At 39.4% G+C, this 13,817-nt stretch overlaps 1 protein-coding gene across 16 annotated transcripts in view; it reads left to right on the top strand.

The window, feature by feature from the left end:
- Nucleotides 1-13,817, top strand: part of PBRM1 (polybromo 1) — a 46,320-nt gene that overhangs the window by 1,555 nt on the left and 30,948 nt on the right. For 9 of the 16 annotated variants that reach the window (XR_004308833.1, XM_032447307.1, XM_032447302.1 and 6 more), the window contains 10 exons: nucleotides 704-859; nucleotides 1,350-1,447; nucleotides 1,667-1,814; nucleotides 3,891-4,022; nucleotides 4,680-4,796; nucleotides 5,386-5,454; nucleotides 6,159-6,257; nucleotides 6,761-6,846; nucleotides 9,653-9,751; nucleotides 10,621-10,712. Coding sequence is in view for 15 of the 16 variants with exons in the window: in XM_032447307.1 (XP_032303198.1) it covers nucleotides 704-859; nucleotides 1,350-1,447; nucleotides 1,667-1,814; nucleotides 3,891-4,022; nucleotides 4,680-4,796; nucleotides 5,386-5,454; nucleotides 6,159-6,257; nucleotides 6,761-6,846; nucleotides 9,653-9,751; nucleotides 10,621-10,712 (1,096 nt within the window). In the remaining variant the exon portion in view is untranslated. The remainder of the gene's footprint in view (nucleotides 1-703; nucleotides 860-1,349; nucleotides 1,448-1,666; nucleotides 1,815-3,890; nucleotides 4,023-4,679; nucleotides 4,797-5,385; nucleotides 5,455-6,158; nucleotides 6,258-6,760; nucleotides 6,847-9,652; nucleotides 9,752-10,620; nucleotides 10,713-13,817) is intronic. The other 7 variants (XM_032447308.1, XM_015874428.2, XM_015874425.2 and 4 more) reach the window with 2 other exon arrangements.

The following is a 13,817-nucleotide window of genomic DNA, read 5'->3' as shown; positions in this document are numbered from 1 at the left end:
GCTACGTTGATAAAATAGAAACTGTGACCAAAACATTAGGTGGATTTTTCTGCTTCTTGATCACAGAATCACAGAATTACCCGGGTTGGAAGGGACCTCAAGCATCATGTAGTTCCAACCCCCCTGCCTAGCAGGGCCACCAAACATACACATTGATGATTGAGCCATTCATTCATGTTACACACGAGCTGGGAGTTGTCACACAACAACCGAGCCCTTTTGTAGCTTGAATGTAAGGCAAGGTATTCAGCAGCAGTTCGTGTTCTAGGTGGTCATTTGTCTTTTTCATGGCATCCTTGTCATTTTTTTTGTGTTGGTTTTATAATTTGAGACAGAATGAAGTGCTTTTCTCCATAAGACTCTTTCCTATAAAGCAGTTCTCATATAGGAATCATGCATGGCTCGAGGAACCAAAATGTAAATGCTTTCAGAACGTGTCCTGGTAAATCTGCTGAATCCATCTTTGTGTCTGTCAGCCCTTGGTTCCTGATGTTGGTGTTGGTGGTGGCAGTGTAAATCTGCAGGGCCATTTTGCCTTCCCTTTACTCCCAGTGCACGTCTGGTGTTTGCATGTGGCTTAACTGAACTGTGTATATAGGAAACACGTGTGACCCATTGCAAAACATAGCTCACTTAGTAGCTCGCTCCCATCAGAGGGTTTGGTTGCAATGCCAAGAGTTTAAGAACATTTCTTTCATTATAGAAGAAGTTGGATTCCATGGGTTCCAAGAGGCGAAGAGCAACCTCGCCGTCCAGCAGCGTCAGCGGAGGAGACTTTGATGATGGCCACCACTCCACGAATATCCCGGGCCCCAGCAGGAAGAGAAGGAGGCTTTCCAATCTCCCAACCGTGGATCCTGTTAGTACCTTCTTGTTACACACACCTTTATATTTTTCTTGTGGGTTAACTGTATTCTTGTCCCGGAAATGCTGGATTGTGAGATAAAAGTGGAGAACAGCTCTTCAATATGTGCTGGAATATACAGTGTCATTGTTATGTCTTTGAGTTAGCGGTTTAATTTTAATAGGACCTCTGTCATGGTTTTACATGTCTGTAACTCAAAGAGCGTTGTCCTAAATCAGTCTGCATTTGGAATGTTCTGCTTAGGGTTAGTATTGAAAGAAAGTTCACTCTATTAAATCAGACAATACAAAACAAAAACCAAACAGCCAACCCTAACATTCTGCAGTACCTGACGTGCTACGTATCGCACTAATGCACAGCGTGCACAAGTTCTTCACTCATTGCACATGAGCAGCTTGCCTTCCCCTTCTTGTTTTAAGCTGATCTTGATTTTTTATCTCTTCCAAATCTACTTATTTTTTCTTGCATTGTTCTTGAATTTTAGATTGCTGTATGTCATGAACTTTACAACACCATCAGAGATTACAAAGATGAACAGGGCCGGCTGCTTTGTGAGCTTTTCATTAGAGCACCGAAACGAAGGTGAGGCCGTGGTTCTTGTCAAGCCTTGGATTTAAGGAATGTTTCAACATTAATTACAGTTGAAATATAAAAAAAAAAATCATCTATATTCATCAGAGTGTCACAGCAATGCGTGATGATGTATTTGTTGTAATTGTTTGGCGGTACCTGCTGGTTTAGTTGTCTCTGTATCTAAACTTTCTGCTTGGAATATAATGCCTGGTTTTGTCATTACCACAGAAATCAACCGGACTATTATGAAGTGGTTTCCCAGCCAATTGATTTAATGAAGATCCAACAAAAGCTGAAGATGGAGGAATACGATGATGTGAATGTTCTGACTGCTGATTTTCAGCTTCTCTTTAACAATGCAAAGGCGTACTACAAGGTGAGGAAAATAGGTACAAAGGCTTGAATTTATTGATGATGGAAGTGATAGGGACACGCCGAGGTTCTTGCTTGGTTTGGCAGAAAACCAAACTTTCTGGCTTTGCCTTTAATATTTGTAAGAGGGCAGCATGAACTTACTGCAGGTGTTTGTGTATTTTTCCATGATGTTGACCATATCTTTGTGAGATGCCTTGCTACAGCTGCTGCTCTGTGCGGATACTATAAAATAACCTGGAGACGGTCTTTTTTTAATTTTTTTTTTTTTTTTATTTTCCAAAAGAGAGAGAAAGCAAAAACCACAACAAGAAGAAGAAAACCAGAGGAAAAGGCCTGATTTATTAAAACCTCCCCGTTTTGAGATATCCTGTGTGACCTTTTGGAAAAGGACTCTATTTTTTTCCTCCCTAAAGCAGGAGTTTATAAATAATGGACAGCATGCAGTATGATTGCTAAATTTTTCTCTTCCATTGTCCACTTGCTGATGATAGACTGTGTGTGTGTGTGATGTGTTTCACCAAGGCTGCAAGCCCCATGTACGTTCCTGCAAACTCAATATGTGTTTTATTTTAGGTATTAATGGATTCCATTGCAGTTACCATAAGAAAAGGGGAGAAAAAAACTGGAATGATCTCATTTAATGGAAGCATTTTATGTGCATAAAACAATGATGTGTATCATGACTGAGATAGCAAACTAAAGCTTCAATGCTAATATTACCTTCAATGTATCTTTGGTTTTGTACGTTGTCCAAATAGTTGCTTTGCAATTCGCCCAGGCACTTTCCCCTGAGTGTGGTGGGTTTTTTGTTTGTTTTCTGTTTTATATGAGGAACAAGGAATTGATGGCAGGGAACAATTGTTAACATTTTCCCAAATGGCAGATGCCTTTGCCTACAGAATATTCAGCTCAGAATTGTGCCTGTATTGTAAAGGTTTTGTATATAGTATGGGAAGTAGATCGCCATCTTACTAGAATGCAGGAATTTTGTCATTGCCAGAGAAGTACGGAGTAATGAGATGAAGGTATAACTCACAAATGTAACCTTATCTTTTACCTTTATTCACATAGTTTAAGTTAATTGAATACAGGGAGGGAAGGCTGTTTCATTGGCAAGGTGTTTCTGGCCATAGGTACTTTATTGGGAGTGTCAGACTAGAGTGGAAGCCTTTGCTTGTTTAGTAATTTTGTTCCAGTAATACTTCTGGGCATCTTGCAGTAATGAGGAGGGAGCAGACTAGCAGAGCAGAGTATCCTTTGAGTCTGTCCCGTAACTAGCATGTGGTCTGATGTCTTGAGGATATGATGTCTAGTAAGGTAAGCGTAAGAACAGTTATTGTGTTGATTTCTCATCCCTATTTCAAGCTGTCAAAGGCTGAGAGTGAAGAAGAGTGTACAGACATAACAGAAATAAGGTGACGTTTCTGCAGGCACTCTTGAAGTAGTGGTGATGGCAGAGGAAAAGCACCAAAGATTGGGAAGGCAGTCCTTTGCTCTGGCAGTTTTCTTTAGGTAGTAACAGGCTCGTGGTTGAGCGCCACTCCGGATTCAGAATGTTTTTGCTGACTAATCCATGGTGTCAAGCTCCTTGGAATTTCGCAGTTGTTACTGAACAGTGCAAATCATTGCAGTGCTTACAGAGATGTGTGTGTGTTCACGGACATTCTTTGGTAGAATTGAATTTTCAAGTGTTGCACAAAGGCAGCAGTGTTGGCTTAAATTATGTTTCTGGTGTACTGACATTTAGGATGTTTTAAATATTGGCACTGATGTGCTGCAACAGAACCTGGAGATCTGAGATTCATCTCATGCTTGTCTGTGCCTCTACCCAAAGCAGTTTTATTGCCAAGTTTTCAAGAAGGCTGGAATGCTTTGCAGTGACAGAAGTGATATTTTCTAGTTCTTATTACCATTCTTAACACCTCTGAAGAACCTCCAGCAGGAATTTCTGATGTTTTGTGTTACTCGCTAAGTTTAATCCATTTCAATGAATGGTTTGTAAGTTCCTTCTGGATGAGAAAATTGTGAATTTTGGGGGTGTTGATGCTGTTTGTTTTTTGTGGTTGTTTTTTTTCAGCCCGATTCTCCTGAATATAAAGCTGCTTGCAAGTTATGGGAGTTGTATTTGCGCACAAAAAATGAATTTGTTCAAAAAGGAGATGCTGAGGAGGAGGATGAAGATGAGGAAGGACATGACAGTCAAGAACTAGTAAGTGCAGGCGTGACAGCTGCAGCTGGAGAAAGCCAGGTGCAGAAGGCATCAAAGCTTTTCATGGTTTAATTATGTCCCTGAAGGTGTCTTGTGTTTTTTTGTTTTTAATGCAAGTTCATTAGTTGCCAGTTAATTATTTCACTTCTCTCTAGGAAAAAAGTTCTGACATTTTGTCACAGGGACAAAATACAGTTCTGGTTCAGCTGTGTTGTGTCTTGATAGTTTGCCAGCACTTGATGCAAGCAACCTTTAATGACAATGTCTAATGACATTGTTTTCTGTGTGCGTCCTGTATGGTTACTGCAACTGTTCCTGGAGCAGTTTTTTAATGCAGATATGATAATAGGAAGTTTGGGTTTGTTTTTTTGTTTTTTTAAGATGTCAGAATACATGATTGCGTTAATGTTGGCAACCAACTGTTTCTTCTAACAGGATGTAACATGTACCTTTGAGTCTTTAGTGTAAATATGAAATTGTATTCTCATGTGCTTTGCCTGAATATGTAAAGAATGTTGTTTTTCAAGGCTGCATGCAAAGTTGTGGGTTTTTTTTTCTGTCATTGAAAAATAAATGTGTATATTTCAGTGCAATGTGAAGCACTGTCCTTTGGCTGTTACTGAAACCTCATTTCATTGGTGTAATTTCTCATGTTAGTCATCTCCAGGTTACCTGAAGGAGATTCTTGAACAGCTTCTGGAAGCTGTAGCTGTTGCCACAAATCCATCAGGACGTCTGATAAGTGAACTGTTTCAGAAACTTCCTTCTAAAGTGGTGGGTATTCTAATAATAATCATCCTGAATTTGAAACGTGGGAATTGATATCACTGACCCTGTGCACTGTAATGCACAGACTGAGGATGCTGGTTTTTTTTACTGTCTCATCTGCAGCAAACTCTGCCTGTTTTTAGAGCTGCTTTGCTCCTACCTGCTCATTCCCAAGCCTATCATTGCAGACTGGGGCTTGCTCTGTCCTGCAGCTTTATTTACTTGGTTGGTTTTTTTTTGGTTGAGACTTTTTAATCTTTTTTTTTTTTTTTTTTTTTCAATCTGGCTGACTTCGCTGTTGTGTTTCAGGTTGTGGTGTAACAGGTTTAACCAGCAAAATAAGTGCTTTGAAAGCCATCACCATGTACTTTGTTTTCAGTCAGAACTGTTTCTCTATGGCAGTTTATGGATGAGACATAATTGCATGTATCTGCCTTATAATCTGTCTCTCCAAACTGATGCCTGATGCTGTATTTATGAAGCTTAAGGAATAGCAATTCCTTATCTACAATTCGTCTTTACTAGTAACTCATAGAATGGTTTAGAAGAGCTTTGTGACTGTTTATGATAACATATACATTGTTTTGTTTTCCAGCAATATCCTGATTATTATGCAATAATAAAGGAGCCCATAGATCTTAAAACTATTGCCCAAAGGATTCAGGTACAGTACAAACTTATTAATGCATTACAGTTTAGACTTGATTAAAAATAAACATTCTAAAATTGCTGAAGTTAATAAGAAAAGCAGAGTATTTTTACCCACTATGGAAAACTTGGAATGCTGTAGTTATTTAGTGTTCTTTCCTGGTTTAACACTGCAGTAGGTGCTGTGTTGAAGATCTTGCATTGTAAACCAGAGCATGCTGACATTGACTGGAGTATCTTGGGTTCCTCGATGTTTAGTGGTTTAAAGTAATTCCTTGGCAAGTCCCGCCAATATCAAACATTGATGTATTGAAGCCTGGTTGTGCATTATCATCACCTGCTTCTGTTCTACTGCTGGAAATAGATGTTTTGTACTGGTGCATTTTTCGTCTCGCTTTTCCAGCAATTTGAAACACTGTTAAGTAATTCTAGCATTTTTTATAATAGCGAAGAGCAATGCAAAGTGTAACTGAACTAGGGAATAAAGCTGAAATCACATCTTGTTAGAACCCTTCAACATTAAGACAGTCTGATGTAATAAGCTTTTTTCCAATCTTAGCATTCTAAAGATCAAGAAGACCTTAGTGCTCTTTTTCTTTTCTAAAAGTGTTCTCTCTAGTCTGTAAGTGTTCTCTTTATCCCTTATGAATTCCCTTTGCTTTTGATTTCCCATGCTGTCCAAAGGTTGCCACAAAGCAGTTTTGTTTTTCTCTTTTGCAGAATGGAACTTATAAAAGCATTCATGCAATGGCCAAGGATATAGATCTTCTTGCAAAGAATGCCAAAACCTACAATGAGCCTGGATCGCAAGTATTCAAGGTTAGTTTCAGTCACTTATAGTTCGATCAGAGTTTGTTGTTTCTTTACTGTTTTCTGTGCTGGTTGATCTTTGAACAAATCCTTAGTGTAAGGCCCTAAAAACTATTTTCATAATAAATAAAAGTATTGTTATAACTTGCTTATCTGTATAATATTATGTATATAATACATATGTGATTTAAATAGTTGTAATATCTGTATATTACAATGTATATTATATTATATTATAGTATATAGTACCCTGTGAGAGAAAATTAGCTCAAAGCTGCTCAGCTTCTTATAGCTGTTCTTACAGCCACTATATGCCTATTTCAGGGAGACTTTGTTCTGGACTTCAATACTTAGTCCAAATTGTTTAAACATTCCAAAATGTTTGTAACAAAAACTAACAACATAAAAAACCTCATCAAAACCCGCATTTGTTCCTGATCTTTGAATGGTTCTACCTGGAAATAACATCCTTTGTTTTCAACTCTAAACAAACAAATTCTTTTCATTGACAGGATGCAAATGCAATTAAAAAAATATTTAATATGAAAAAGGCCGAAATCGAGCACAGCGAACTGGCCAAGTCAAGTCTCCGTCTCAGGTACTGCAATTAGAGTTCTGTTTAAGGCTGTGAAAATCTCTGTAGTAGTTCCCTTAGTTTTGCTGTGGAGAATATCCTGGGAAATAATTGCGTGGAGATTTACTGTCCTTCTTTACTTTATGACCTTTGGAAGGAGGTTGTTTGTTTTCCTACTAAAATGCATCCATGATGAGTATTTCTGTATATCTTTCATTGTCAAAAACAGTGTCAGCTCTGGCCAGCTTCTACCACGTGTGTTTGTAAGTTAAGAACAGAGGAGAAAGAATGATGGAAAAAGTTGCTTTATTTTGCTTTGCTGTGCAAAAAGTACTGAGTACTGTTGCACCTTGTTAGGAGTTTAGAGCTCACAGCTATCTGGGTAGGGGCAGAAACACGGCAACAAGGCCCTGGGCAGCAGATACATAGAACAGAGGCCATGTTATATGAACTCGTATTTGAAAACCTATTCCTAGCTATGAAAAAAGGCAGAAGACACTGGGAATTTGGACTTAAAATCAGAGAGGGATAATTTTGGTCTTTAGGCAGGCAGGTATGAAATGCTTCTGACAGCTGTATTCGTTTCACAGAAAGAGCTTAATTAGGAAACGGCGCTGCCTGTCCTTGCTGTACAAAGAAGTAATGCAGTCATTACAGGTGTTTCTTATCTAAAATGCCATTGAATTGATTCTTGTATGCATTTTTATATTTTTGAGTGACCAGAGTAAGCTCAGATTTATTTTTCAGTATGAGATGTGTCATATACATCAAAAATAAACCACTGTATTTCAGGTCCTAACAAGGAGTCAGCAAACTCATTCTAGGGTGGACTGACTGTTTACATAAGTTGTTTATTGGCATTCTATGCTGAAAAAATAAATGCTGTTCATTCCCTGCAAAGGTCTGTGAGGTGCAGCTGGGAACCCCAGCACCCTCTGTTTACTGAGAGGCAGATTTTGTACTCATGGTTATGTTTTGTTTCTACCCTGAAAAATATTTAGAAGGTGCTATCCATGAACTTTACTTTTAATACTATTATGTCTGAAAGAAATGGAAGTTACCTGTTTGGATATTGCTGTTTGATGCTCAGCGTACGTTGTGGTTTCTCTGATTCAGTCATGCACAGTTAGCATGCTTCCCATGCTTGGGTGAGTCATTGTCAGCCAGAATGCTGAGCAAAACACCTCGTATAAGGGAAGAGACAAAAGCAGAGATGTTAAGGAGTAATTCTTGGTGCATATTGTAGTAATTTTCCTTCAAGTGCATGTGGTGCCAGAAGATCTTCATTCTACAGACACATCATTTCTGTATGTGTTAGCTTGGTTGAAGCAGGAATTATATATAGGCCCAGAAACTTCTTACATTAGTTGTGATTTTATATCTTTATTTTGCTACATTGAGCTTTGTTGATGAAGCTCACAGTGCTGTGGGTGCCCCACATGTGGAGGTGTTCAAGGCCAGGTTGGTTGGGGCTCCGGGCAGCCCGATCTGGTGCCTGAGCTGGTAGCCCTGCCCATAGCAGGGGTTGGAGCTGGCTGATCTTTGGGCTCTTTTCCAGCCCAAGCCATTCTTTGATATCACAAGTTGTATTTAATTTGGAGACTTTGTTATTCTTCTTCAAACTTAAACTGCTTGCATAAAAAGGGATGACAGATAAATCACACTGATATTTGTTAGCTGAATTCCTCTCTTGCACTGCCAACCCATTTCTACTCCTAAGGTTCCTGATTCTTTATATTCTCGTGTATTATGCTCTTAATGGATCTGCAAGGCTTTAAGCAATCTGAACATCACCATAATTGACAGCTCCCTTCTTCATTTCTGTAACCTGGCAAAAAATATGTGTAGTGCCTGCAACAGGCTACAGTAATGTTGAACTGCTCTTTATAGAGGAGCATATGGGGGTGCTTTTGTCTTTTCTTTGAACTATTGTATTTTTTATTTTTATTGTTGTTTTTATTTTGCTTATTCATTTATTTGTTTATATTTTTTAATGCAAAAGAATTGGGTGAGAGCAAAGTGCAGTCCATAGCAAACCTCCCACCTGCTGCTCTGAAGCGTTTCACTGCCTGGTGGCTTTTGGTTTGTTTTTGTTTCCAATTGAACCGTTGTTCTTTTGTATGTTCTGCTGAATCTGCATCACAGAACCATTGATTTTTTCCTGATTTGATTGTCTCCACTGACAGTATCTTTTACCAATTGCTGATTTTGGTACAATTCCTCCATAAGTTCCTTTATTCTCTTTTTTTTTTTCTGAATTTATGTCACTTTCTCTTTGATGGATCAGGCTCAGACTCCTCCTTGTGCCACTAACCTGTGTCAGACATAACTGTGCTCTCCCAGCACGCAGTCCTGTATGTCCGCTGTCACGCTAATGGCTTTTGTCGGTGCATTTAGCTGTCCTCCCTTCAGTCAAGTGACAAAATGGAACTTGACTGTGCACACTGTGATTCTGTTAAGCATTGATGGAACATGATTTGGTATGGTTAGCTCTATGTTGGTGCTAAGGAGTGTTTTGTTGGCTGCTTGCACAGTTGTTGTAGGCTGAGCTGTGTGTATAGCTGTTAATCCTCGATCTAAATGTGACCTTCTGGCTTTTTATAAACAAAATCAATATCAGAATGCTGGGGCACTGAATGTATCTTGGTGTTGCTTTACTTTTAGCTTTAAAACGTGTTTGTTTTTTGTTTTTTTTTTGTCTGTCTCTGAAGCTTTTGTCTGATCTATCAAAGTAATTCTGTACAGAGCTGTAGCCTTGCTGCATCTTGTCTTGGGTCTAAGGTGGGCCTCTTTTTTCCCCCTTTCCTTGGCTTGCCTCTCCTGCATTAAGGACGCCATCAAATTTGACTGCTTCCAAGCTGACAGGTCCTTCCTCACAGGGTAAAGGCAGTGTGAGTGATGAGAGAAATTCTTCTAACAAATATTTTCGGTAAGTAAATTTTGGACTTGGAAGAAAAGCTGGGTCGTCGTCACGTGGAAATGTATACCCTCTTATTTTTAGTTGCTCTTTAATTTCCAATACTGATTCAGATGCTTTTGAAATTTCAAATATATTTCCTTCCTCTGAAGTGCAGTTTAAGAAGGTACTTGACTGTAAGTACACTTCCATGTTTGATTTTATATCTCATGTTTCAAACTCTTGTTATTAAGTACTTGGTGTACAGCTATTTCCTTAGAAATATCCTGAAGGTTGATCTGCTAGACTTCATTACAAAATAAAGTGTGTGAAAAATCACAAGGAAACAAAGTATAAATCTAGGAAAATTTTATTGGAAACTGAAAGAAATAAGTAGGGCTAAACACTTAGGAGCTGGGAGATAGAAACCAACAAAACCTGGGTTGTGGCAGCCCCTGCTATCAGTACAAGGTGGGAGAGAGATAAGGATGGAGCACAGCCCTGCCAAAAAGGACCTGGGGGTGCTGGATGGACATGAGCCAGCAGTGTGCGCTCACAGCCTGAAAAGCCAAATGTATCATGGGCTGCATCCAGAGCAGCAGGGCAGGGAGCTGAGCCTGCCCCTCTGTGCTGTGACTCCCCACCTGCAGTGCTGCAGCCAGAGAGGTGCGTCTGCTGGAGCATGTCCAGAGGAAGGGCACAAATGACCCAAGAGATGGAACACCTCCCTGCAGGGATAGAATGAGAGCTGGGGCTGTGCAGATGGAGGAGAAAAGGCTGCGGGGAGACCTGGTTTATGGTTGGCTCGGGATGGCTGTCAGTGGTGGTTTAATAATGGAACCTTCTGTTATTTTTAATTTCTGAAATCTGTTGGTTTTTGTTTTCCTTCCCTCCTTTTGCAGTAACAAAAGATCAGCCCAGGGGGATCGTTTGTCAGCAATAACCATGGCACTGCAGTATGGATCAGAAAGCGATGAGGATGCTGCTTTGGCTGGTAGGAGCTGATATGCAATTTATTTGTTTATTTTCATTAATTAAAGATCTCTTCGAATGTCACTCTTTATTGCAGAATTATATTTACTGTGTTTCAAGGTTCAGCATATAATTCTGTTAAGTCCAGTCACCATTTCCTGCCAGTTCTCAGTTGCAAATGTGCAGCTGGTAAGAGATAGGCCCAGCTGGCCAAACTGATCAAAGCTTTGGGAAACTGTTACATGTTTTTGTTCCTTCCAAGTGGAACAGACAAGGAGACTGAAAACAGTGTTACATGTTGCTTGGAGTAAGAGATAAACAATGTGGCAGGTCTACGGAAACTTCTGGCTGGCTTGTTCTCTCTTGTGCCATTGGCTCTTTTTACGTACCTGTCAGGTTTTAGTTTTTAAGGTTAAGACTGTTTTTTTATATGGGATGTAAGGAAAAGTAAATAATAGAACTTAATTTACAAAGATCTGGTGTAATTTAGCAGTAATGGTGATCTTGCATGAGAGCATGTGTTCAAACAGAAGTACATAAAAAGGCTGCCTTGAGACAGCATCTTTTGTTTCATAAGTGTGCTTTAGCATTGTATTATAAGCATCTGCTATAAGATATGTATCATATATTCCAGTACTGGTTGTTATAGCATCGTATTATAAGCATCTGCTGTTACGTGTGCATTGTATCATATATTTCAGCATTGGCCATATGTTGCTATAGGCTGTCCTTTAAGTTAGTCTTTCTCAATAGTTGCATTCTTAGTAATTTCCTTACATTATCTTAGCGCAAATATCTGATTTTTTTTTATTTTATTTTTTTATTTTTATACATAGGATGTGTTTTATTTCATGTTAGAATTGTTCCTGTATTCCTGGTTAGCCAGTGCGTTGGTTTCGGCTCCCTTCTTTGGGAGGTGTGGAGGGTATTCATTCCTATGGCTCAGTGTACTTGATAGTTGCAGGCCTTCCACACCTCGGTGCTGTAAGAGCATGTAGCTTTCTGCTTCTTCAGCACTGAAGTGTTTGAGGTGGTTTAACCACTTTCAGATGCCACCTTTGCCATGGACATGGGTGTCATTTGCTCAGGGTCTTGTATGTGTTCAAGATTTTTTGCCTTAGTGCTGTTGAGGTTATGTTCATTGCATTCATCAAAGGGGCAGTTCTTTTGGCAGATATCTGTCACTGTTTCTCAGTCTTCCCAACATATTCTGTGGACATCCCTATGTTTTCATTCTCGGTGTGAAAAAGATTTCCCTTTAAAGCAAGCGGTCTTTTTATTGGTTGCTCTGGTATCTGCCTTTCCCCTCATTGAAACAAATGAGAGTTGGACATGAATGAGCATAGAGAACTTTCTCGTTGGTACAGAAAGCTCAGTCATTGTGAGTGTCTCTGAATGCAGCAGTTGCCTTAGCAACTGTTTCCAACATGGAGTTTATCCTCACAGTTCCAGACTGTGTCATGGTGTGATGGAGCTTGTAGCTCAAACGTACTGAGACATGAGCGGCTTTTGCAGCTCCATTACAAACTATCCTCACTATAAAGATGTAAAAGCATGGGGTTTATGCCTTTAAGTCTGGTTGCAGCTTTTGATTTTACTGGCATCCGTCTCGTTATGCTTCAAGCATTCATTGTTGTCTCAGTGCATGATACTGATGAAAGCAAATACGTTCATGTGCTTTCCTCACTGTGCTTCTTTCCTGTGTCAGCGCTGAGTAAGGGCTCACATCTAGTTACTGCCTGAGATTTTTATTATGTTTTTTTCTCTGTACCTGCTGACTGTTCCTCTCTCCTGCCAATATGCTCCTATGGGACCTACTGCTTCTGAATGTTCAGGAGCCTGTGGCCTCGCATTATTATTAGAAAAATAAGGATTTTTTGTCTTCTGACTTGAATAGTACAACTTCAGTTGTCAAGATACATTAATATTTCCTGTTGGGAGGACATTATCCTTTTCTACATACCTCAGAACTGCCATGCCTTTGAAAGAGCATACACATTGTAATAAGAAGGTCTACTTGGGTAATATGTACACACCTTCCTCTTAGTGCTTGTTTAATTTATTTACATTTCAGTTTGGGAAATGCTTATGAAGAAAGGACCTGTCTTGTCTAGAGTATTGAACTGCTGCTTTGCTGGCTGCCATGTCGCAGAATATTAATATCTTTCTTTCTTTTGTTTTTTTCCTCGTTCCTAAGAAGCATTTCTCCTTTTTCTCCTGTATTCGTTTTTGGTAGAACAGTGAGGGCTGTACTGTTGAGCAAACAGAAGCAAAACCAGTATTCTGTTGCACATTTAGTCTGTAAACTTGTAGCTGGTCGCATTCTCTTTGCTGCAGGGATTTCTCTCCATGCCTGGGCTGATACATGAGGTTCAGAGAAAACAATGCGCTGCTTCCAGTCTATTTTTCCTGCTGAAGTTATTCTGTCCAGCCCCCGCTTTGCATGCTACCAGAGCAGATGCAATGCAATTATATGATGCAGATTGGTATACAGGCACATAATAATTATAGGTATCTCCTTTGAATCAGTGATGAGCACCTCTGGTGTGCTTGTACATCTGCTGATGTCTGCTTGTGTTTTAGCCTGCATCTGTCTTGGCTGGTAGATCTGCGTAGATGTGCAATGTCAGACTGCAGAGAAGAGATGATAATATTACACTGTTGTGCAGCCAGAACACCCTCTGACTCTGTCATCATTTCAGTCTGTCTTTACTAAAATTGAGTAGGAAACCTGAAACATTGCCAGCCACTACTGAGCAATAATGAAAGTGTCTGCTGGAAACTCGGCGTGAGCATTAGAGAGTTGTCTTTTGTGTAACTGAATTATCCAGGGTGTCATCCAGCAAACTTCCATCTAAACTGGAATTTGTAAGAGGGAAAATGAATAAATAGCTGTGTGTGATGTTTTGTCGGCAGTAAATGTTACTTCATCGTAGTATCCTTTTTGTTCTGATCCTGAAATTTACCGTTTGCTTCATCAAGTTAGCTGGCAAAGTCTCTATAAAATTGATAAATACTTTTATATAATTAGCAGAAATACTTTATAATAATAATTCTAAAATGTGTACTTCTTCATTTTCTGCATAGTAAAGGAGACCTTTGGTGTCTTGTCAATTAAAGTTCACTT

Source organism: Coturnix japonica, chromosome 12 (assembly GCF_001577835.2).
Source record: "Coturnix japonica isolate 7356 chromosome 12, Coturnix japonica 2.1, whole genome shotgun sequence".
Lineage (NCBI taxonomy): Eukaryota > Metazoa > Chordata > Aves > Galliformes > Phasianidae > Coturnix > Coturnix japonica.
The sequence above is the reverse complement of the archived record's forward strand: the minus strand, read 5'-3'. Positions and strand labels throughout refer to the sequence as shown.